At 39.4% G+C, this 25000-nt stretch overlaps 1 protein-coding gene across 1 annotated transcript in view; it reads left to right on the top strand.

Moving 5' to 3' along the window:
- Positions 1–25000, top strand: part of LOC125760814 (uncharacterized) — a 172440-nt gene that overhangs the window by 23635 nt on the left and 123805 nt on the right. Inside the window, exon 2 of the mRNA XM_049421334.1 lies at positions 11382–11565. Within this exon, the coding sequence (XP_049277291.1) occupies positions 11445–11565 (121 nt within the window). The 5' untranslated portion in view covers positions 11382–11444. The remainder of the gene's footprint in view (positions 1–11381; positions 11566–25000) is intronic.

Raw genomic sequence — 25000 nt, 5'->3', positions numbered from 1 at the left:
AATATATAAAAATTAATAGTACACACATATTCTTATTAAGTTTCGCTTAACTCATTACGCTTACAGTTTTTTTACAGAACAAAAGCTAAAAATGTAAACATATTCATTTTGGTTTTATTTTGACATAAGGCATTACCTTAGATCTAGGAAGTGTCTCTAAGGATACGACAACTAAGACTAAATAAAATTTAATTATTATTTAAATATTTAATAATTATATTTAATTTAATAACAGACGGTATAAAGTTAGAATAAAAGATTGCTTTTCTGCGGGTTTTATTAGCATGTCTAAATCGTAAAGCGGTCACCTAGAGCTGTTATTGGTAATTTTATTTATAAATTGTTTAATATAAATTGCTCCAACCAAAAGGTGATTAATGTACGTCGATAATATTGAGCTCTAAAGTTAAAGAGACAAGAATTAATAACAATCTTCAGTACGTGACGCCTTGCAAATTATCTGGATGTAGCCATAGACAAAGGCTGTATTGGGACGATCGAAAGATTATTTTGTCTCTAATATTTTCTGTTAGCTAGTGTGCTAGCGCGTCTACAAAGTGGCGGATCTAGACGTCTGTGGGACCTAAGCGCACGTGTAGCGGAGAGCACGTTCCTTTCGCTAAGCGGGAAAGCAAACGGGGCTTGTGTGAAATGCTTAGGTTTCAAAGAAATGTTCTGATTTTATACACCTGTGAACACAGGGCCTCCGCGGCCACTTAGTCCGCTTACCGTGAAAGTCGCCATTGCGTCTACAGACAGTCTGTGATCTAAGTGTTACGATGGGCCATAGATTATTTTTACACTCACACACAGAAAATATTTTTTGTTTGCTTGGTTAGAACGGCATCGCCGTATCAAGACTTATTTTACCACGTAGCAAGATAATCAGTTGGGGCAGCCCGGTGGTGCAAGTGAAAAACGGCGCACGTCCACACGGCAGGACCGGGTTCAAATCCCATCCGGACCGTCCCCCCGTAGCAAGAACTTACTATCCGGCTACGTGGTAAAAATAAGTCTAGTAAGCCAGAAATGGCCGGCGTGACCTGTAAGGTCGTTAAAGCCAAGAAGAGAGACCACCTGTGATGTGGGGGGCGGCCTCCCACACATAGGAAATATTAGATGAAAGAATTTTGAATTGTTAGGTTAGGATATATTATAAACCGTGAAGCTAATGATCCTCTATGTCTTAAAACGCTCTGTACATGACACGTAGGCGCCCATAGCACACGAGACATACCAAAAGACATCGACCAGTGTTATCTGAACGTATATCGCCAGGTTTCCATGGGAGAAGTCTAATATCAAATTGGGTTGTTTTGCATCAAACTGCCTCAATACGCTGATTCCAAATTTGTGCTGAGGGATACCAGACATTACTAGCTTATACCAAACCAGCCCGAACTAAATAACAAACAGCATTTTTATAAGGATGGGATCACTTTTGAGTAGGATGTACAAAACATCAACGTTAACGCCCCTTCTAGATCACTTCGGACATGTGAATATCTCAAAGACGGTACTAAAGGTACATTACACGGATGTAATGAAAAAATAACTTTTTTTTACTATTGAATCCCTTTAAGCAGAGTTATTTATTTTGTTTAACTTTTGAGGTAGTTATTGATTACGATTTACATATTTACTTGTCAGTTTGTCTTAGCCTTTTATGAGCATAAAAGGTACTTGGCAAATAGTGAAAAAATAATAATTTCTACAAAAACAATTACAAAACTTCAATGTATTGGTATTCCCCGATATACACCATACTCGAAGATTCAGTAATGTAAGTCAGAATATCCGCAAAGAGATGGTGATATACAAAGAAATTTATCAATAAAAAAAACTGCTAGCAAGCAACTCACTTAGGATAATTTTATAAACATAGGTTAGTTATAGAGTTTAACGTTTAATGTATTTCTTATTATTTTAACTGATTAAATCATGAATTAAAATGATATTTATATTCCTAGACGATTGTTTCGACTCTGAAACATTGAGATATAAACGAAAGGTGACCAAGAATTCGATATACGCTTATATTCGAGATACGCGAATGGTTCCGGTCCGCATTGATAGCGTATATCGGGGAATACCTGTATTTAGATTTATTTGTCTGGACAAATCGAATGTTGTACATCCTTCTTGAGTGAAATCAAACTTCTACTTTGATAGTCTATAGTTTATTATTTTATACACGTAATTTAAAAAAAAAATGAAAAAAAAACATGTTAAGAACTTATATTCTTATTTATTTATTATTTAATTTTAAAATAATAAAACTTTTATCATACATATCGAAAACAAAATCTTTCATCAATAAGTTTTCACAATGTTAACATAAAAAGCGTTTTATTACGTTGACGTCTACAAAATAAGAAGTAGATATGAGTTGTAAAACGTCAAAAAAAACTGTAGAGAAACATGTTTTTGTGTGTGTTGAAAATTTAATTCCACGATGTCACCTAACTAATCGAACCCGGTACAGATATGTATTTGTGGAACGGTACCATTGCACGGCACAAAGTTAACGTTACACATTCATGAATTTTAAAACACTTCATTTTGTTCTGCGGCAGCCCGTGACGGGCGGTTTCGTTAATATTGTTGTTTATGTATTACTGTTGCAAGATTATCATCATTTGTCTTAATCTGAGTGTTATTTCTGAGACCTGAAACCACAAACCAGACTTGTTAGTCCTGGAAATGAGGGAGTTTCAAACACTTTGATCCGTACCACGAGCATCCTTTTCCGTTGCTCTAATGTAAACGAGGCAAAAAAGAGCCGGAACTGAATGGAACAAAGAAATGAGGCTCATTTTCAACTGTTGGATGTGCCATGAAAAGCCATACATCCTGCCCAAAAATGGTTTTGCCTGTGTGCTTTTTTTTGTTTTTATCCTCCGCTGGGTGTTTTTGTTTCGCAGAATAGACGCAAACAGCTGGTAGAAGTACCGTACTTGATGCTTGATTTTGTTTTCTTTTTTTTGCTTTCTTTTTGTGACAAAATGGCAAAAGTTTTTTTTTTAGAATAATCTTCCTTTTCTGCGTAGGTTTGATGCTGCTTGCTGTTCATTCCCGGTAGCGCCTGATGCAGGCAAACATTATAAATTTTCATCATGCTTCAATGATGTGGGAAAGGCAAGACATAAAAACGATGTAGCGAAGGTGGAAGATTAAACTGTCCTTATAATATTGCTCCAAGCGAGCTTGGCAACAGATGAATTTATTTGACGTGCTTGTGTCAGTTATCATTTAAGCGTGACGATGAAGCGAAATGCTTTTGGGTTGAGATTTCGGCATACTTTCGCGTTTTGTGCAATGTCTTAATGCTGCTAGATCTATTTTTTTTTAGAAGACGGAGGTGAGCCTCAGCATACCGATACAGGAAATATTTACATGTTTGCGTATGAGAGTTTCCGTCTAGCATGAATCTATTCCCTACATTGTAGCGCTTTTGTTTAAAGAGCAAATTTAAAGAAATTCACTCTCAGGAGAATTTGTTCACAAAGTTCCATCTCTAAGTGGTACACTTTATCTCAGTGGCTTTGTTCGTAAGAAGACAGAACACATACACGCAACAAACAAAAAAATCCTTCTTTTATCGCAGGAAAGAAAAGTGAAAGAATTTGTGAGGGTTTGTACAACGCTAAGCCAGTATCAAATTGAGATAAAACACAAGCAAAGAACAAACTCTGCAGCAGAAGGCTGGAAAGTCGGTCTTTTTGCTCGAAGCGGCGCAATTCACAAGGTATGTGGCACGGGCTGTCCTTGGGAACAAATTCTTTTGCTTGTCTTTGCGCTTCCCTGCCCACGCGGCATTGCTTGCTGTCCCCCGCAGGCTACCGTGGGTTTGAGACAATTCGTCAGCGTGCTACAGCTCCGTACGGCCAGGCTTCTTACTTGTGCTTTCCGATGTTCCTTTTTTGGCGTCTACACGTTCGGTTTGCTCTTTTGTTTCCGCACAGACGGATTTTTGCCTTCATTGCCACCAACGAAAAGAAATTGAATTTTATTCGTTTTTCTTGCCTGGCACGTTACGTAAGTTTTTTGGTGATGGTGCTGGGTGCCGGATTGTGGTCCATATGCATGATGGGAAGCTTGGGCACGACCGCAACAGTATCAGCACCACCACCACCAGCCAAAAGATGCTTTACGGCAAACGCGAGCGACTGAAGACACTTGGCAAAATGGAATAATATTGGCGTTCGGTGCCAATGGGCACGGAAATCAACCGTTTGGCAACTTTGTCGGCTGATCTGTTACGGGGTTGGATTGGAAGCAGCACCGTGCGGAATCGGGATTGCCTCGTATCTTACTGGTGGTTCTGTCTTCCGTCATGTATTCCTACTGGGGTCGGTTTATTTTCACCAAATTGCCCCTCACAACAATATGGGCCGATAGACGTTCGCATGCGGAGAGATGTGGTAAAAAGCGGCATCTGGTTGGGTTGTCTTAGTCTCGCTCTTGCTTCTCTGCTAGAGCCATAAATTCATCAGAGGTAAATGGGGACAATACGTTCCATTTCATCGTGTAAAAGTGAACCCGTCCAAAGCTGTTAACGAATGATTGGGGTGGAAAGTTGAAATGCTTAGGCAAAGGTTGTGACATCAATCGTTGGCCTTTGGCAGAGTTTTTTTGTCGTGCGTGTTGTCATTTTTTTCTTTCGTAAGAAAATGGAACGAAATGCTTTAACCGTTGATAAAAATGTTTCTTATGTTGGAAGTGCATAACCACTGGACAGTTCTTATTTAAGCACCGTGAAGTTTAACAGAGGACTTATTCTCAGTAACATTGGTGAAGTAAGTTGACTCGTTATCTACAAAATTGTGTTAAAAGCTATGAAACATGAAAATATATTTATTCTCTTACATTTATTACAGAAAGCTAAAAAAAAAGATCAATCTAACTGATCATTGATGCTAACACAAATCATTTCACAAACACAACGAACAGCACAGGAGAATGAAAAGTGTTTTATAATATGTTTTTATGCTCAGCAATGGTGTGCTGTTTATCGGAGGTTAATGTCTCCACGTCGAAGTCATCTATCACAATCAGTCATATCAATTGGGACAGTAAAAAGGGAACCGCTCCTGTGCGCTTGATACTCACCGGAACGATGATAGACCATCATCATCTACATTCCTCGTTCTTTAATCGATCCACAATAACTTTCAGCAGATGGTGAAGTTCACTGCAATCTGAAATCCTTTTTACGACGAACGGTGGTTTGTGTATGTGTGATCTATAAGTAGACAAAACTGACGACATTTATTTATAAATATGTTATTTTCGGGAATGTGTGATACAAGTAAACAGGAATGAAATGTTGGAGAAAAAATAAAAACTGAACTGAACTTTACGAGGGAAAATAATGGATGAGAACGAAAGGGAGTAAAAGACGAGAGAAAAAAAACTTTAGTTGTATGGATTCGCAATGAAGCCTCCGACGATGTTATGTTTTCGTTACGTTGTCAGTCCCGGCGCATACATAAATGGACGGGACGGGCACATATACACGCACAAACACACAGACACACATAAGCGCATTCGAACAGGCCGCAATGGTAACGTTCGGTACGATGCGAGAGCGCATGATGGCAAACATATTTATCAATGTCATCATTTTTATTAAATAGATATTAATAGACGTCTCTTTTGGCTTTGGGGATGGTTCCGTGAAATCGTTGTTTCACCTACCGCCGTTGGGTGGATCCGTTTTGTTGTGTTGGTGGTTGTTGACTTTACGATCGCTTGCACGGTTTTTACGGGATGGATGCCTTGCTTTGCTTACACGTACACATCGTGTGTGAGAATATTCTCTACCACGATTGTCAATATTGCGATTCGGGAGGTCGTGAGAACATCCCGAAACACAGATTGAGGTGCGTTCGCGAGTGAGCGACCAGGCGTCTCCATCATCGATCAAGTCGGGATTCGTAGGACGTTCTGATGCGGATGGTCCAGCAGTCAGGGAGAATGTAGCCATTGCACAACCAAATATGACCAAACGATGTCACAGTGAAGCTTTTAGGAATTGCTACGCACGGTGTAGCTAGCTTTCTGGCGCTAGACAGGGTATAAGAAGCAATCGGGTCGGTTTGTGAACAATAAGCGTGGATGTAGCCCAAACCATGCTATCCGTATTCTTATCTATGCTCGATACATACAGCTCGTCGGTACACACGTTTGCTACCATATCACGTTCGCTATTAGTGTTCAGCCACCGTAGTGACACGGTTAGGATGAGCGAACAGGGAGACGAGCGTTAAGTGCAATGAATTAATCATCTTTTCTAGGGACCCCTCCCCACCACACAGTTTGGCCGGTTCGAACGTATGTTGGCGGCCACGTGTCGCTCGGTATGAGCCTAAATTAATCTTTCCAAAAAGCTGCTGCATACTTCTCGCACGTGGTAAGACGAACCAGACTGTGGGTCAGTGTGGTCTTCTCCTGGGATGCGCAGCGAGCTGTAGTAGTTAATTAATAATCAAAAGGTATTTAGTGTCATTTACTAGCCCATCCAAGCAGCGACAGGCTCTCGACGCTCTAACGAGCATCTGTCTAATGACCGGTCGGAGTTGTGGTTTAAATTGTCGGTAACATGGTGTGGGTTGCTCTGGTAATTGAGATTCGGTACGTTAAAGTTCAACAAACGTTTCGTAGTGTTTAACCACTCGTATATCCGTTCTCATGGGATTTCTAAATGTTTATTAAGGTGTTCTCATCGAGTAATTTTAATCATGTAAAAAAAATATTGCATCATCAGTTAAGATTTGCAAAAATAATTAAGTTATTTTAACAAAATGATGTTACAATCAGGAAGATCCAATATATAATTAGTAATTTCTTAGCAATGGATGCCACGAGAAGTAATCTACCTCACAGTCCAGTTGATACATTTCGCGCAGGTGGATGTACACTTGCTAGAATAATGCAATTGCTAGTAGAAAACCTTCTGAAAGCTATCCATTTACATGGTCTTGCTGGAAAAGAATTATTTGTTGTATTTTCAGCCAAGTCCTCGTTGAGCAATGTGGAACATCCACTCTGACTTAATGCATATACATTTATCAATAAATCAACTTACATATTAAATTACTGGAAGTATACTTTCTTGAAGCACTTTCGGAAAAGATCAATCCGGAATGTAGTTAAAAACTGTGCCTTTCGAACAATAGATTGGAGAAAAGCATATGCATATGCAACATTTGCAATGCAGCGCGGAAGGAAAAGGGTAATTCTATTGTTGGTCCGCTGAATCCATTCCAAGGCATGACGACAGAAAGGAATATAGCTGATTGCAAGAATCAGTATTAATAATGGAGTCCTTAATAATAACCCTTTGAGTGGTGGTATGCTATCGAACTTATCGCAAATGATCCAGCAAAGTTTGTGGACTACTTCATTTGGAGCTTCTTTCGAAATTAGATTTATGGTACAAACCACACCGCTTGGGCAAAGTAAGTACATACTGATGAAGTACAATTTTCATGCCGGATGTTTATGGTCTGGTTAGGGAAGAACTCTATTAGAATTGGGATGTCGCTGGTAAGGAGTGTTGTTACAGTTGCTGTTTCATCTGCACAGCTTAATCGCAAGCAATGAGGCGTCGGACTGTTTCGCCTCACGGAAAGGAAGAAGGAAAAACATCATTGGTGCTTCATACAGTATTTCATCCGGTGCCTCTAATGGCCATGGGTAAGATGGATGGATGTATCCATTGTTCTGTGTCTACTTCTGAAGGTAGATTAGGGAGGAAGAAGTACGGATGTGAAATGATGCTTGAGTACAGTGGAAATAGAAGCCGTTCGATCCGAGTTGTTAGGTCTTAGGATTTTCCACTATGTTGGCATAGCAGTGTTAAATACTTCCGCTCGATTAAAGCTTCATGGTTACGAGAAATTGCCCATGAGAATTGAACATTAACCATGAACAGCATATGGGTGTTGGATTAGGTTTATCTGGCCTAGAAACAAATGTACCCTTCACCATTTTCTCATCAGTAGATTTTCGGGGTATTTTTGCGTTACTTTATCAGTCATCACGAAATATATGTAGCGTGGTAATGATTAATATAATACCAAGTACAATAGGGAAAAAGTACACTGCTGCTGGAATCTTTAAAGGTAGACGCGACTAGCGGCTGGAGTATGTTTTAACCTAAAACATACTAAACCAAATAATACGAATTTAGTGCGCCTTACTAAATCAATTGAATTGTAAAAATAGCACACAAAAACATCTAAAGTAGACAGCCTAAAGAAACATATTTGTCCAACGTTTCTTGAGAGGTTCCATCACAAGATTGAAGATGTTTGTTTATATTGTACCAAATTTGTGTTTTGACGTGTTATCGTAGTGACGGAGAAAAAAACAGAAACTTGAGTAGGTCACTGTTACGTTTCGTTGTCAACGAAAAGAAAAATTGTTGTAGTAATAAAATACTTTTCGGAAAAAACAATAAACTACAAATGTAGACAGTGTTTTGTTAGGAGTGAAATTGTACCATACATCTGATTGCTTCCCTGTGTGAGCTCTTGCTAAAAGTCTTCAATTTCTCACCTTCCCTGAGGGTCGATCGAACGGTATGGCCTTTATCTGTGGGAAAAAGTTACGACGAATCTGGTTGTTTTGACTTTTCCGTTTTCCGTTTGCTGGCACCGTTGTTGTTGTTGTTTTTCTTATTGTCAGTTTGTTTATTTTTGCTCGGGCACCCGTAATCCATTCAAACGCTACTGCCAAATGTCTTTGGCCGTCGGTTTGTTATACACACAACTGAGCTGTACTGAACGCCGTGGAACAGTGGCCATGGTGGCAGGGAGATCGGTGAGAACGTGTTTTGAAATTGCTGAAATGGCACTTCCTTTAAGCGCTCAAGCGCTTCCGACTTTAAGCCGACTTTCCGAATGTTGTTCTGAGCGGTTTTTTATTTGTTCAAATTTGTTCACCATTCTCCTTTTCCGCCTTGATGTTCGCCTTGATCGTTGCACATTGTTACCACGCGTTGACAACTGTGGACCGGAAGACGGGTGGTTGGTTGGTTGGTAGGTAGATGCTTATGCGCATTTATTTTGTGTTGCTTTTACAAACTTCGAATGTTATGGTGCAAGTAGCGAAAACTGGGTTGAGATTGTTGTTACAGACGCTAGTTGAGCAAAAGATTGCAGCGTAGGATAAGAAGTTGGATATCAGGCTTAAGGAAGAGAATTCATAGTCTGCAAATTGTAGCTTCTTTTTTTATCGGATGTGTTTTTAAAACACGAATGGAACATTTTGCAGGCGGAATGGAAGGTTTGTGTTTTTTGTTGCTTTTTCTTTTTTGGAGCACAGTTAGATGCAATGGTAATTCATTTGGATTATATTTGTGCTGTTCCGATGCTACTGCAAACTGTGCATATTCGTAGAACGCTTCGGAAAGAGCATCACTTGGGTGGAACGGATGACTGCGTGGAAATTGAATTTTACGGTTCAAGGGAATCACCGAGAAAGTAGAGAACGTTCAGCCAGTGCCTGTGGCACCGATTGAAGTAGGCATCAATCTAACCAATCTGTCACCTTGACAGGACTGTTCCGATGTACCGGGTTGCAGTTCGGGCACGGGCCAGTTGATAGTGCAATCGCAGGCTCACCGCTTGGAATTCGCCAGTCGGGAAGATGGATGAAAACGTTCCATTGTCCCGGAGGAACGCTTAACTCGTCCGATAAAAAGCTTAGCAAAAGGGAAAACTATATCAACATCCGCTAGTACAAGCTGAAGCTTCTTTGCCAAGTGCTTCATCGCTAGGAACGCAGGACCAAGTGATGTGGTTTGTACTGCCGCTCTGTCTGATACATAGGCATACAAGAGTGTGGAAAATTCTTTTGTGGTGTTTGTTTTTTTGTTTTTTTTTTCTTCCTCCACATCACACTCGAATGGTGAGGCATTTTCGTCTCCAACGATTCACGATTTTCTTTTGCTATGTCTGGCCGCGGAGGCCGAAAGGGTGTGTGATGATTTATTGCCCTTTTCAACCGTCACGAACCCCAAGGCGGGGTTGGATACTGAAGTCATATCATCATCGCTCAACGTTTACCAACCATAACTCGAAAGCAAACAATGCCTTGTCAACGCTTTCTGCACTGATATCTAGCTTCGTTCACTTCCTCCTGTGCTATTCGCTTCCATTTCGTACAGTGACATTGGGAAGGGCTCGTGCGGTGTTTGTAGGTCTTCTGAGCAAACACTTTTCAGTAGCCTGGCTTTGGGTGATATAGAATAACTCCGCCTCTGATAGAGTACCAGCGATGCAATCTGTTCATTAACACTAAGAAGGGCTTATATAGGGAAAATAGAATCCTTTAGGAGAATCCGCAAAATTTGAGACAAAAAATCTAATTAGAATGTGCTGGTTTAGTAACTAAGGTTTATAGTATCAGGTAAAAGTTGCATATTTTGTTAGATTTTAAAGCAATGTTTGTAAGTATGTTTGGAGTTAAAAATACTGCATGATATTTAAGATAAAGTTAAAATTCATTCCTGGAAATAAGTATAAGAACACCCATTGTCACATGAGTTACTGCATGGCAATTGCACCCATTTATCTATTAAAAAATTCTACTGAGCGCAGGCGTAAAAGACACCTTTAGGTCCAAAATTTGAGTGTTAAACTCATTTCGTTTAAAAGTCATAGCCAATTATAGTAAACGCCCTTTGGGAATAATGATAAGGACAGATGCAGGCATCGAAACGAAAAAAAATCGTTGAAAAATCTTTTCAACGAACTTCAATTTTTACTTCTTTGCGTATTTGTGTAGGTGTGTAATTAATTTTATTCTACATTGCGAGTATTGATGTGATTAAGATTGTTGATTTCCTTTTTAGTTTAGTTCTCCAAGTTAAGCAAAATATGCATGCATTAAAAATTATACTGATTTTGAATGGCGATAAAAACACAAATGAAGTTTATTAAATGAAACAAATTTTGCTTGTAACTGGATAGAATATTTGAAAAAGCCACCCAAAACAAAAACATTGATTTTAGAATTAGTTTTTAGTGGTGATTATGTGTAACTTGACCATGAAATTATTGAAATAAATTCTCCGTTCGAATAATTCCTTGAAAGCTATCATAAATCCATCTAAATTTCTATGAGACGTTGAAAACTTTGGTAAAATGTTATCTTTAGAATGTCGGAAAGGATTTTTCGCGAGAACCTTCAGTAGTTCCTTTGACGAGATTGCTTGTTGCCAACTGGCTTAATCTAATGCTTCTATCTTGATTTGAAAACAACCGACAATCTTTTCTTCCACAACTTAAAATGTTGATTTGTTTCAACAACATTATAAATTACACTTCTCAATTGTTTGACACTAAATCAATATTATTTTATATTTCCAGATCAAATTCATCGCTTCATCAATTACACCTTGGATTATATCAAATCTACGAACAACAGTCAAAATGATTGGTGCTTGGTGTAAATTACATGCCAGCTTCATACGGCCATCACGGACCATCAGCTGCAATGTGCTGAAACGGTTCATCAGCATCGGCATCCTGCTACAGATCATCGCCAATTGTGGTATGTAAATACATAATATCTCCATCAATATGAAGCACCCGAATGCATCTGGGTGTGATGAACAAATTTATTGCAACCATCACGGCAGGACAGCGTTTTTTTTAAAACCTTTCGCTCTAGTAGCATATCAGTAGCTGTGCAGATAGGCTGCGGTTTGGTCAGAATGAGTGCTCTTTAATGTAAGCTATATACAGGAATGGAGCTTTCGCAACGCTTCCGACACGTATGTATGACAGCAGGACAATCAGGTGTAGAAAAAGTGGGAAGCTCACTTTAGCCGCAACGAGCTACGGTTTAATGATGTGGGAAATTTGAAACAGTCGTCATAAAATACGTCCAGCCTGCCAGTTGTCCGAACCTCTTGCCGTGGTTTCGAGTGTGTTGTGGTGTATCCATTCTGTTCCTTCATAGAGTTTTTGGCGAACGATCGGGTGACCACTAACGACATCATTGCGATTTCATTGGATTGAAACGTTTGGTTTTCGTGCAATAATGCACGGAATGGGGAACGATGAAACTGTTCGTTGTTTACCGTACATTAACTGTTTAAAATGATTTAATTTGAAACATTTTTGGAGAGCTTTTGATTTGATTAAAAAACTGTCGTGATTAGTATGATTTTACTTGAGTGTTGAATTATCAAAGAATAATTTATTAGAATCATAGTTTATGGCAGGTAGAACCCAAAGCGTTTAATTGTGATGAACAAAACAAATATTTGAAATTTAATTTACAATACAACGAATGCCAAAAGTACTCACTACTGATGTTGATCGACGGTATTATGTGGCATGATCGTAATGTTGAATGTGGCTGTAATGAGGTACTAGAAACGATGTTTCCATTTTCGCAAAATATACGCATTCCACTGGCATTCTTATTTGATGTGTCGGAAAACTATCGTGTTGAATTTACCATTCATAAGCACTTGAATTAACGTGAGAACAGACACTTTGGTGCATTTGTAAAGTTCATTTCACGTTTTCACGGTTGGATGTGTGCGAGAGGAAAATTTAGTTATCTGATGTGCGCGGTTGAAGCTGGTTGATGCGAATGCTATCCTCACTTGCCTTATGTGTGCTTACACATCCACCTAGACAGGAATGCTGAATTGAGAAAATGTGCATCGTGCATGAATACTCACTTTCGTACGTTTTCAGGTTTTTTTTCACTTCGTTCGCTTCCGTAACGCCAAAGAAACATTCACCTGCTGTTGTGTTAGAGAAAAACTGTGGAATCAGCTGCATTTTCCGTCGATGAACCAACGTTCCTTTTGACTGTGTTGGCAGTGTCTGCGGAGTTGCAGTATGAAAAAAAAAAAAACAAACGCTCCCCGAAAGCTCAACCGAAGTGCAGTTTTTTAGTTGGTACACGTGTGCATTCATCAAATGGTATTAAATGGAACGGTGCTTCAGTCTCTGTGTGGCCATGCAGTGGAATGGTTTGTTCATACCCGGCCTCAATATTGCCGGCGCGCTGAAAGAAGTGAGGCTGGGTTGGGTTGGTAGTCTGTTTTTGTTACTGACCGCATGTGAATGAACAAATGTTTGAGCAAAAAAAAACTTTTAAATTCTACTTCATAGTGTTGAGCTGTTATGCGCATAAAGCGGTTTGGTGAAAACTGCAGTATCGTTCTTTGGCCGAATTTGTTACTTTACGATCGTTGTATAATGAACTTCAAATTCTTTTCTATCGCGTTGCACAGATTTGAATGTGGAATTTCTTTTGTTACGATTGCTTAAATTGTGTATTTTCAGGTTCATTCATTTTTTTAACCATCTTTTTTTCATTTTTTCAAATTATTATTTTATTTCGTATGAACGGATCGCAACGCTTGATGATAGAGAAACTTCTAAACAACTGTCGAATGTTTCGACAACATACATAAAATTGATAAATAATAGCTCTAGTCGGAACGAAACAAAATTTTTGGAGGGGTTGTATTATGAAATAAAAAATATCAGTAATGGTTCTGCCGCTTCGTAGAATTGCTTTCCCTCCCCAAAAACCGTTGTCATGTTTAAGCTTGGCATCCTTCTTACGAGCCGAACGAAGCGGGTGTAAAGTTAGTCCGTGGCGTGTGAACATTTGGTGATTTTCCCTTTTTCGTTTCGGTTCCCCTTTTTTTTTGCTTCGCACTTGAGCCGATTTCACGCCTCGGTAGAAATGGCTGGTGAATCAGGAAATACACAAACGAATCGCCGTGATCACGATAATGTGCCTAAGGAAGTATTGGATTGACCGAGCAAAAAGAACTGTAAAAAAAACTAAAGGAGTTAAGGAGGCGCGCGTCATGACCTTTCGACGAAGCACGGCGTGAAAATCTTTTCCGGGGAGGAATGTGAGTCCTTAGACCGAACGAATATATAAGTCTATGTGTGTTTGTGTTGCGTGCCTAGCCGAAGGACTATCGGGAATATGGAATCAAACACGGAACAGGGAGATCGTTAAGTTTTTGGGAAAAGGAATAAAAAATAAGAAAAGATTGGCGTGTGCCATTGGCGAACGGGCTCCATTCGAAGGGGGTTGTATCGGCTTGTTGAGTTAGAGATGGGTTACCAGTGTGCTTGCAAGCATCGAACCGTGTATTACCACCTACAACGGCGCTTGTAACCACCGGGATCAACAGGATTCGATTGGAAAAGTGTTTCAGAAGTGTGAGTGCGCTCTTTTGTTGTTGCATTTCATCACCTTTTTCACACATCCGGAAAGCAACAGGAACTAAATCACAAGAGTGGTTTACGAAGAAAGAAACCCAGATGAAGCAGGTCGAAAAGGGCGGTTTTGATAGAACCAAGCTCAGTGATGGTATGAGTGGGATAAAAATGGATAAATTGACAGCTGATAAAGCGTTTTTAACTGTTTTTTAAACCTTTTGGGGTGTTTGGGAAGATTGGATCAAGATTATGTTTGCGTTATTTCAGCTGGTTAGAGTTATTATTTCTTTATGAAAATTTTATTGAGCTTTATTCGTTGGAATCGGAAATTTCCATGATGTTTGGGTGTTTATTGTAGTTTTAATGAGACAAAAACAGTCTTTTAAATATGGGCTTTTAAATATAAATAATCAAATTTCTTGTACTGCAGATTTATTTACAGTCAAACTTGTATAATGAGTTTAATCTTTTCAAGTGTACCAGTCATTATGTGAGAGGTTCTTACTCATTCAAATTTATACAAGTATTAATGTTAAGTGATTGACCATCAAAGCGGTCTTTACCATGATAAAATGAAAAAGTTGTACAAATGGTCCAATAGTCATTTATATTGTTCTCGTTTTAACAGAAGCCGAAAATAAAAACAATGTCGATTCGATTATCAATTATAAACTATCACAGGTCACCGGTCTATTAACTGTTTGTTCGTTGTCGCAATGCTTAAAGTATTTGGAGAACATTCCATATCAGAGGAAAAAAATAAGCTTTGGTTAAGTGTTACAAAAAGTCAAGAAAAGGAAATTGTGAAATAAAGTAATTAAAAATGCACTTCCTGGGTTAAATGTTGTTTGGTAACTATTGCGCTTGTAGTATGTTCATTTCTACAGAGTCATTATAGGCATTCAGATAAGTGATGTACAAACGGAATGAGAATGAATGAGGGAATTAATTCATATTTTTGAGTGAGTTAATTCGAAGCTCTACAAAGAATTGTTTTATTTAATTTTCAAAGTAATACACTCAAAGGAATTAAGTAAAAAACTCATAAAAGTGTTATTTTACTCATGAAAGAGTCATTTCACTGCTGAAAGAATCATGACTCTTTGGAGCTATCTTTGACTCACTCATTAATGAGTGATATCATTCATTAGAGAATCATTTAATTCATTACTTTTTTTTTATTAAAACAATACAGATTTAGCTTAATACTATGTACCTTAAATTAGATATATCTAGTGAATTTAGTGCAATAGATTTGTTGTTGTTTATGAATTCTATGTATCGAGAAAATATTTTAAGTAGTTTTGATTTCTTTTCTTTTTTCCAGTTTTTTAGTTCTGGTTTAGTAAGTTCGTCGAATGTTGGTAGTATTATGTCTAGTTCAATTGCAATTGTTTTCAAATCATTCCATAGTTGTTTTACTCTATAACATTCTATAAATTTATGTTTCAGTGTTTCTGTTTCCCCGCAAGCGTGACATTTATCGTTATCTGCTATTCCTAACTCATATTCTTTTGATTTGATCTTTATTTTTTCATTAACTAGCATGTAGTAAGTGCTTCTTTCATTTGAGTTCAGGCAGTTGTTGTTAATATTCCTCCAGATAGATTTCCAATTCATGTTAGGATATTTTTGAACTACGTGTGGTATGGGCAAGTATTTCAGGATATTATTGTGTATTTGTTTCGCTGTTAATTTTATGTTTGGTGAAGTTGGAAGGTAAGCAGATTCTTGGACTATTGTGGCTATACATGGATAGTAACTGGGGAGTTTGGAAATACAAGGTGGATTTTCAATATTGTTCAAAAATTTCTCAGTAAATGGCATGTATTTCCTTTCTTTTAAATGCCTGGACGTTAGGAGAGATTTAATCTTTTGGTCGGGAGTTAGCAAATTCAACCCACCGTTCGCTTTGGCTAGAGCTAGTTGTAGTATGCTGACTCTAAGTCCACCTCTTGGCCACATAAATTGGCCTAACATTGAAGTGAGTTTGGCTATATGATGTTTATTTGGGGTTAAAATTGACCCAAGGTACCATAATTTAGAAGTTAGGAATGTGTTAGCTAATATAGCTCTCTGTGGTAGATTGATATCTCTCATTTTATGCTGCCACACTAAGTGAGCGAATGTTTTGGTAGTGACATCCCAATTCAGTTTAATCATTAGTCTTAGTGAGTTTGTAAACCATACTCCTAGTATTTTAATTTTAAGCTCTGTTGTAATCCAGGCAGTATTAATTATTGTTGCATTATTCACTAAGCCTATGTCTATCCCCTTGGTCTTTTCTATGTTCATTTTGGCACCAGATGCTGCACAAAAAGCGTCAAAAGTTTGCTTGATTTTTTCTATTGTGCCTTTTTCTGTAGTAATTATGGAAATATCATCAGCATACGCATTTATAATGTCATGTTGGTTATTGCATATCTCTTCTAATCTTTAAAGAAGAGGATGAAGATATATTGCAAATAAATGCATTGCCATTGGGTCACCCTGACGAACTGATTTTCTAATATGCATTTTTGGTTTTAAACTACCGTTTATGTAGAGTCTTGAATAAGACACAGAGTTGATTTCCCGAATTTTATCTATAAACATTTGATTTATGTATGCCTACGCTAAGCATGCTATTGTACAGGAAATTGTGATCAACTCTATCAAAAGCTTTTGAGAGATCAAAAGATATGAGTTTTCCCGTTTTTTTTAGCTGGTTGATTTCTAATATCTTATCCTTGATAGAAAGGACAGCTTGGAATATGTTTTTTGATCTATTGCTGCATTTTTGTGAATTAGTTAATACTGCGTGTTCGTCTAAAACTTTTGTTAATCTTGTTTTGAGAACTCTACTAAATATCTTGTAATCGGCATTTGCTAATGTAATTGGTCGTAGAGATTCTATATTATTTTTTGAGTGTTTTTGTTTTTTTATGAGCACTATTATGCCTTCGGTGAAATCCTCTGGGATGTATTTGTTGTTTGCGTCGTTGATTATTAAATTCAATTCCTTATGAATTGTGTCAAAAAAAATTTCGTAAAATTCATTGGGTAGGCCGTCTTTTCCTGGACTTTTGTTAGAGGGTGCTTGTTTTATGACCTCATAAATTTCCTTTGTTGTTATTTCCTCATTTAGTGAGTTGTTTATTTCACAGCTTTCTGGAATTTTTTGTTTGCATGTAAAGATATTGTTATTTGTAATATTATTATCTGTGTCAAAAAGTGATTTGAAGTGATTAAATATGAAGTTTTCTATTTCTGCTGGATTTTAAATTAGGTTATTGTTATTGTCGTATATGCTGACGATATTGGCACGTCTTCTATGCCTTTCATTGATATGAAAAGTTGAAATATTCTCCCCTGCTATGTACGTGTTGTTTGGCCTAATGTAGTTTTCTGTAAGTTTTCTTTGTAGGGTCAGCATTTTACCTTTGATTTTGTTAATGTTGCTACGTTCATTTTGATTTCCATAATAGTTGTTATATGCGTTATTCAGTTGCTGTTCTAAGCTTTGATATGAGGTGTTATATGCTTTGAAGTATAAACTGTTTTTCCACCTAAAAAAAGATTGGATTTTGGGTTTAGCAAATTTAATCCACCAGTCTATCCAAGTATGATACCATTGTTTTTGTTTTGTCCATTTGATCCAATTACGATGAAATTCAAGTTTTATATCTTCATTGACAGTGTTCTTCCTGAATGCCCATAGTTTTTGTCTTAGGATAGGTTGTCTTGTATCATTTGGAATTCCGAGTCTAATTGTGTAAGCTTTATGATCACTGAAAGATACACTAATGTTGTCAACACTTCTTAGATTATTTCGTAGGTTTTTTGATATATATATATCCTATCTATGCGAGAGGCTGAGTTGTGTGTGAAATAAGTGTATTCTGTTGTGGTTTTTAAAAGATCCCAGCTATCATCCATTTTAAGGTGCTGCATCGCATTTTTTAAAGCTAAGCTGTAGTTTGAAACTCCAGTAGCATCCTTTTTTTGAATAATGCAGTTGAAATCACCGGCAATAATTAGATATTCGTGTGGTTTTCTTAGATAATATGCTAGGGTGTGCCTGAAGAAATATTCTCTATTTTGTTTTTGTTGTGTACCAGATGGAGCATAAATGTTAACTATTTTGAATTTGTCGTTAATACACAGTGTGATTAATCTGCTGTCAATGCTCTTTTCTATATTAGAATATTTTAATCCATCACGTATGGCTATAGCTGTCCCTCTTTTATGGTGATCGATGTTTGTGATCGTATTGTAATTTTTAATATGTAGATTATTCTCGTATACTTCTTGCATGCATACTATATCTGCATCCGTCCTGTTAATTGTGGACTGTAAGCTTTCTATCTTTGTTTTACTTGATAGGTTGTTTAGATTTATCGACAATATTCTCAAGCTGGTATTGTTCATGTTAGTGTGTGTAGTGGGACGCGTCATTGGGACGCGTGTTTCCTACCTCTGTGCGCGTTATCGCTTTTGTTTAGATAGCGTGTTCTGCCTCTCTTTGACTCGATCGCCACAGCATCAGTAATAAGCCTCTCTGCTTGTCTCTTAGCCGATGTCGATCTTTCTCTTTCGTTGGTCTGCTTATCGTTTTGTTTTGTCGGACTCGTGCTCTTTAGTGGATTCGCTTTTGCACCTGGAGTATCCGTTTGTACCCGCTTTGGAGATTCCACTTGTAAGCTTGATGTGTGATTTGTTGGTGTTGGTTCTTTGGCCGTGATCGTTGCGTATGATGGTTTAAGTCGGTCGTTCACCGTGGCTTTTTGCCCAATCAGACGTTTGTTTTGATTGCACGTCATTCCATGGTGTACATGGAGCTCACAGTAGCGACAAGTTGGTTTTTGTCCTCGATGTGTTGCGAGTGAGGTTTCCCCGTTGATTTGGACAAACGAGGGAATCGGTTTTGATGTTATTATTCGCACGAAGCGATATCCGTTTGGCAGCCCAGCAAATGGACTTGCTTCTCCCCATGTACCTTCGGATACATTTAGCACTTTTCCATAATAAGAAAAGAAGTTGACAATATTGTTGTCAGTGATTCTACCGGAAATGTCGTGCAATTTAACAAGCACGGACCCATCATCCATTGCGATGGGAATAGCATACTCCTGTCCTTGGCAAAGCATCGTGTGCTTTCCATCGTTGTTTTCGACGATCTTTAGAGCCACGCTCTCGCCCTTTAAATCTATAAAGGCGTTGATGCTGCTTGTACGCAGATGTATGCGTACAACTTGTTCTTTTGTTAGTTGCAATTTAGATGTGATGAAATCCATCACATCTTTAACGGGTGGCTTTACTGGTAGATGTGAGAAATCTACTCTCAGAGTAGCTTCTCTCTTCTCCATGTTGTCACTGTATATTTTTCACTCCTGATTAACGTCCGTTCACTTCGAGCTCTAGAACCAAACTGTTTACTAAATATTAATATCCATTAGAAACGTTTCTATCAGATCTAATCTTTTTTATATTTAATTACTTTTAAAAATCTTATATTTATTTACTTAAAAAGTCTGTCGGAGAATAAATTTGACGCGTGTTCGGTTAGTGTTAGCGATATAATTATTTTATTCACAGTGCTTTGTTCGAACAGTGCGAGTGCGAACTGATCCTGTCGCTTCCGCGGTTCCTGATCGTCTCTCGTAGTGATGGGAAAAATGCCACGATCACTACAAATTCATTAATGTGAGTGTCTGATTTGAATTTAACGCACCGAAATGAGTTATTATTCGCTTTCTAATTCAGATACCGCAAACTACATAAGAATTCAGCATCAAACTGCGGAAAGATATATTTGAGTTGAGATATTCAAATGTTTAGTTTTCTTATTTTGACGCTGAACCATCGTATCAAACGCCTATACACTTCACCGGCTCTTTTCATGCACATGGCACATATCGTAGAAGATAAGTGGAATCAGATCTCGTACAAAATCCATTGCCATGCCATCTGAACTTGAACCATCCGCCTCGACTCGAGTGCTCAATATTTCACACACAGCGGCCCACTACCAAGTGGCAGCCAGCATACACAACGTCTACCGCTAATACGCTTATCAAATTGTAGGCGAAATAATAAAATGTGTATTTTTACGGCCGAGTGATCCTGCACCCGGGAGCCGCTATGATGTGGTTATCGCGTCTGAGGTAAATAACCCCAAACCCTTCTGGGTGGGAATAGAGTGGAAAAGCAGGAGCTAATATCCTCGAGCCATGATAGTGGCTGAAGACAGTTCCGTTTTGGCACTGGTTGCCGGTGAATGGCGCACAGACGTGATGAAGCCACCAACACCCGGTACGGAAATCGAGTCCCTTGCGGGCGGTTGTGGTTTTTCCTGTTGCGCGCGAACGTTACATCCGTGTGGCGCAAAGTGAGCGGCAAAGTGTGCCGCCTTTGTCGTCGTATCTCGTTTTCTCCCAGGGCGCGTTGCAAGAACCCTTTAGTAGACGCCAAAATAAGGCTGAAAAGCAGTGAGCACAGAGTCAGATGGTTCGGGTTTCCGGCTTTTAGGAAGATTAAACTCCTTCCGAGAAGAACATTCGGTGGATATTTGCATCCAGTACAGATGGAATGTGCTCCCCTTACCGTACCCGCCAGTACTGCATTGGGCTATACGAGTAGTTTGGTAATGTTTTGATAGTTGATGGTTTGAGGTTTGCCCAAAATCGTCCGGTAAACGATGGCACCGATTGGTTCCGCAGCAATGTGGCTACGCCCCGTGGTGCTGGTTGCTTTAGTGCTGCGAATCACATCGGAATTTTTCTGTCGATTTGCAAAACGAAAAGTGAACAGCTGGTACACGTTTTGCTTCGGCTGAGAAATGTGCCATGTTGGTGGAAGGTGGAACACAAAATGTTGTACACTCGATTGAATGGCCATAGTGGGAATAGAAAATTTGATTTTCCTTCTTTTGCTTAGGAATAATAAATATCGTTTTTAATCGGATGTTGATTTTTCTGTTTCTCTACCAATGCGTTAGATCATGCTAAGCAGCTGTGCTTTGTTTATCTGTTTCCGAAAGATAGTTGAAATAACAAACTTATAGCACATATCTTTCTTCTCAAAATACTATGTAAATATGAATGAAAGTTAAAACAACTTTTTTACGCTACTGTACGGATATATCAAAAGGCGCATGATCGGTATGTATGTCTTCACGTACCATTAGTGGCGTTTGGTTGGTTTGCTGGTCGGTTTGATTGCCACTGCTGATACATGCTCACACACACACGTATTGCATTCAGCAGAACAAACGAGACCACACATTAAAGCGTGTCTGTTTGTTTACCCGGTGTCCGTGTTTACCCCTTTTCAGCTGCTGCAGTTTCCAGTGCGCTGAACAGCAGAAGACGTCAGTCGCGAACTCGTAAACACGGAAACATCGAAAGCGCACCAAATGGACGCAGGCCCACCGTTCCGGAAATGCGTTCGAGAATGGAACGCTTTGATAGCTGGAAGCGGAATCTTCGCATCTTATGTACGATCGGTCGGAAAGTGCTACGGTGCTCCGGTATCCCGATGCCTTGCGTTGTTTACTTTACGCCTAGATGGATTTCAGGTCCAACTGATATCGCACTAGTCCATTTATTACTTCATAATTGCAACCGAGGACGATGGAGCATGATCCAGCTGCCGATGGGCATTCAACGCTTCCAGCTCAACGCTCATCGATGGCGATGGTGAGAAGCCTCGTGATATTCTGCTGCGTGCCCTACTGGTGAAAAGCTCCACTAGCGCTAGCAAAGATGCCAAGGTTTAATTAGAAACCAATGCGTATGAATGACGACATGCTGAAGGGTTGATTTGCGAAGTAAATAAGTACCGCACGGAATCGTTGGGAGTAAATCGGGCGCAACGGTGTTGATGTTTGCAGTCTCATTTACATCTCTCATCTTGATGCTTCTTAATAATGAAGGCATGAAAGTAAGAGAATGAACGGGATTGATGGAAAAGGTCCAAAACCGGTACGGCAAGGGTAGAGAGTACGGTTTTAACTGTCGTTCTTGGAATTTTATGAATTTCGGATGTGCCTCGATGCATCATATCATACGAACACGAAGGAAGCTTAACTCCGTTCGTGCATGAAAGCGAACGGGACGCTATCCAGAGTGGAATGGTGCAAACGAGAACCAGCACACCGCATCGCTGGTGTATGTCCCGCTGCTTCCAGGGCAATAATCACGGAACAAATTTATCTGTCAAGCGATGGTCGGTTGGCCATAACTCTGTCGGAAAAGTTCGCTTGCGCTAAGTTGTTTTGCAGCACCGGTTGTCCGAGTTGGGTCACGGTTTGACGTTGCAATTTCGATCAAAAAGGAGTAAGAGAAAAAGAGAGAGGGAAAGAGAGAGAGAGAGAGAGAGAGAGAGAGGAATAAAAAAAAAAAACAGAAAAAAATCCCACAGCAAAACACTTCTTGCTGGGGCCGAGTAGCGGTCAATCCTAGCTATAACTTTTCCCATTTTATTAAGCCTCTCGCTAGGCCCGCTTGGGACGTCCTCGGTATAAATGAGCCCGCAAGGCAAAGTCCGTACCGAAGCGAAACGACGGTCGGAGATGAACGGTCACTTCCTGTGGGGATGGGATGAGTTGTTGGCAAGGAAGGATACACTCTACACCCTTTCGTACCATTTCCAGGCGGTGGCAAGTTTACGAGGTACGAGGTGCCTGGGTGCACCAGAAACAGTGGCAGTTTTTCGACATTCTGCCCGTCGGAATTTTTGGAAGAACGTTGATGGTCATGTTTCGATGCAATTTGTACCCGGTGCTTCCACAACTGGTCAAAAACAAATCTCAAAACCAGAACACCTACGGCCTTCCTGCCTTGTTTCCTTCCGCTCTACGTAGGGGTTGAGATGTCGTTCGTTACCTGGTCGATAGATTGGTTTAGCGGTGCATACTCCACCAGAAACCTGGCTTAATATCACGTGCAGTAAGGTTTTCGGAAGCATTTTTGGAGGTCTGCTGTAGGCTGCACTGAACCTCCTGTCTAGAAGGAAGAATTATCAAAGCACGTACGCCATATACTTGTCGTCGGACAGGGTAATAAACTGATCCGTTCGAAAAACCGGGTGCATCGCAAGAGGAAGTTTAAGGGTCACGTAAAGAACTGTTTGTTTTTTGGTGGAAAAGAAAAAGAATTGCCAGTTAAACTTGCAACCTGTATCGAAGTTTTTGGAAACAAGTGGAAAAAGTTCATTGAAACAACATTATGGAACATTACGAAAAGCTGCTTGTTTACATAAACATACTTTCATCTCTCAAAGATTCATTAAATTTTCTGCCTGTAGCGTTTTTACTGTGCACACTTAGAATTTTTGGGTTATGTGTAATACAGATCAAAATAGATGGATTTTTCTGGTTCTAATGAAGCTTCTGAAATATACGATGTGATTGAGGAGCATTTTAAGAAATCCTGGACGTTAAATGAATAGTTTTTAATTAAGCAATGTTAATGTTACGACACTTGTTGTACGTCAGTTGGACTTGCTTCTTATAAAACACCGTAATGAGTTTCGTTAAGTAAGCTAGTAATAAAAAAAAGAAAACTTGTAAGTTAAAAAAGATTATTACTGATAAATAAAAATGCGGTTTCTTCACAAAAACTTTATAACCCAAGTAGGTATTGTGTGTCATAACATAAAAAGGAGAATAATTACAGAAAAACAAATCAGACAAAAATTGCATCTTCACAACATCATCACACAGAGCACTGTTTGTCCCACTTGGTATTGAATGTATGAAAAATGAGCCCACCAGGTTTTCCGGGGCCAGAGTCGCATCCGCCCTAAAACATTACATGTTGTTTCGGTGGAATCGTTTCCTTTCAGTACGGTTGCACTACGATGTATGCAGGGAAGTGTGTATTTGGAGTGCTCAAGACTATGGTTGCCTACGATGGGATAAGCATATTCTGCTGCACAATGCTTACCACTCGCTGGCGGGAGTGTGTAAGTGTGGTCGGGCTGGATGGAGAACGTGCATTACCCTTGCAGTGCATTTTCCCAGCGGGTAAAAAGTGGGAAAGCTAACTGCCGCCTTTCTCGCGGATTGTGGAAGCCCTGGAACGAAAAATCTCGGCACCTTTTCGCCTTTCGCCGAATTGTACCGCACGCGTGGCTAGAGAGTAAATTTGTTTTTATGGTGTAATTGTGTTGATGGTGTTTTGTAAACACAGCATGGTGCATTGTTAATGGTGACTGGCACGGAAACCACTCATTTGAAACGATTTCGCTCGTGAGTCTCCCTTTCTGTTTCTGTTCTTGGTGTACGTTTTGTACCATGGTTGGATATTTGTCGAACATTGGATGCGGGAATGAAGAAGTTTTGTACATGTCTTTCTGCTTATTATTGGTTTAGTTTCGCGGGTACACAAGTAGGTGGTGATTTTTTTTGCAATCTCGACACAGTAAAAAAAACCACCACAATGACGCTTGCCATTCTGTTCACAGTGAATTGGTGCAGTTTTCGACGACGTCACCATGATGCGGTTCGCCCAAGACGATCACCAGTCAGCTCGTTGTCGTACGATGCCGTCACTAATTTGTATAATTACTCCGGCTTTTCGGTTTCGCCGTCGGTATAAGCAGCATGGAAAAACCTTGCACACAAATATACAGCAACGTGACAACAGTGCGGTGGCATAGCGATGCATTCCGCCATCAGCCATCCGTTGGCGTCTGTCCGTGTCGTTTCGGTTTGGGCTTTGGGTTTCTGGTGCGCTCTGGTAAAGTGTTTGGCAAGTGTTTGACGGAATAATACGCGCGGTTTGCACGGTGAG

This window comes from Anopheles funestus, chromosome 2RL (assembly GCF_943734845.2).
Source record: "Anopheles funestus chromosome 2RL, idAnoFuneDA-416_04, whole genome shotgun sequence".
NCBI lineage: Eukaryota > Metazoa > Arthropoda > Insecta > Diptera > Culicidae > Anopheles > Anopheles funestus.
This window is presented reverse-complemented; position numbering and strand designations above follow the sequence as displayed.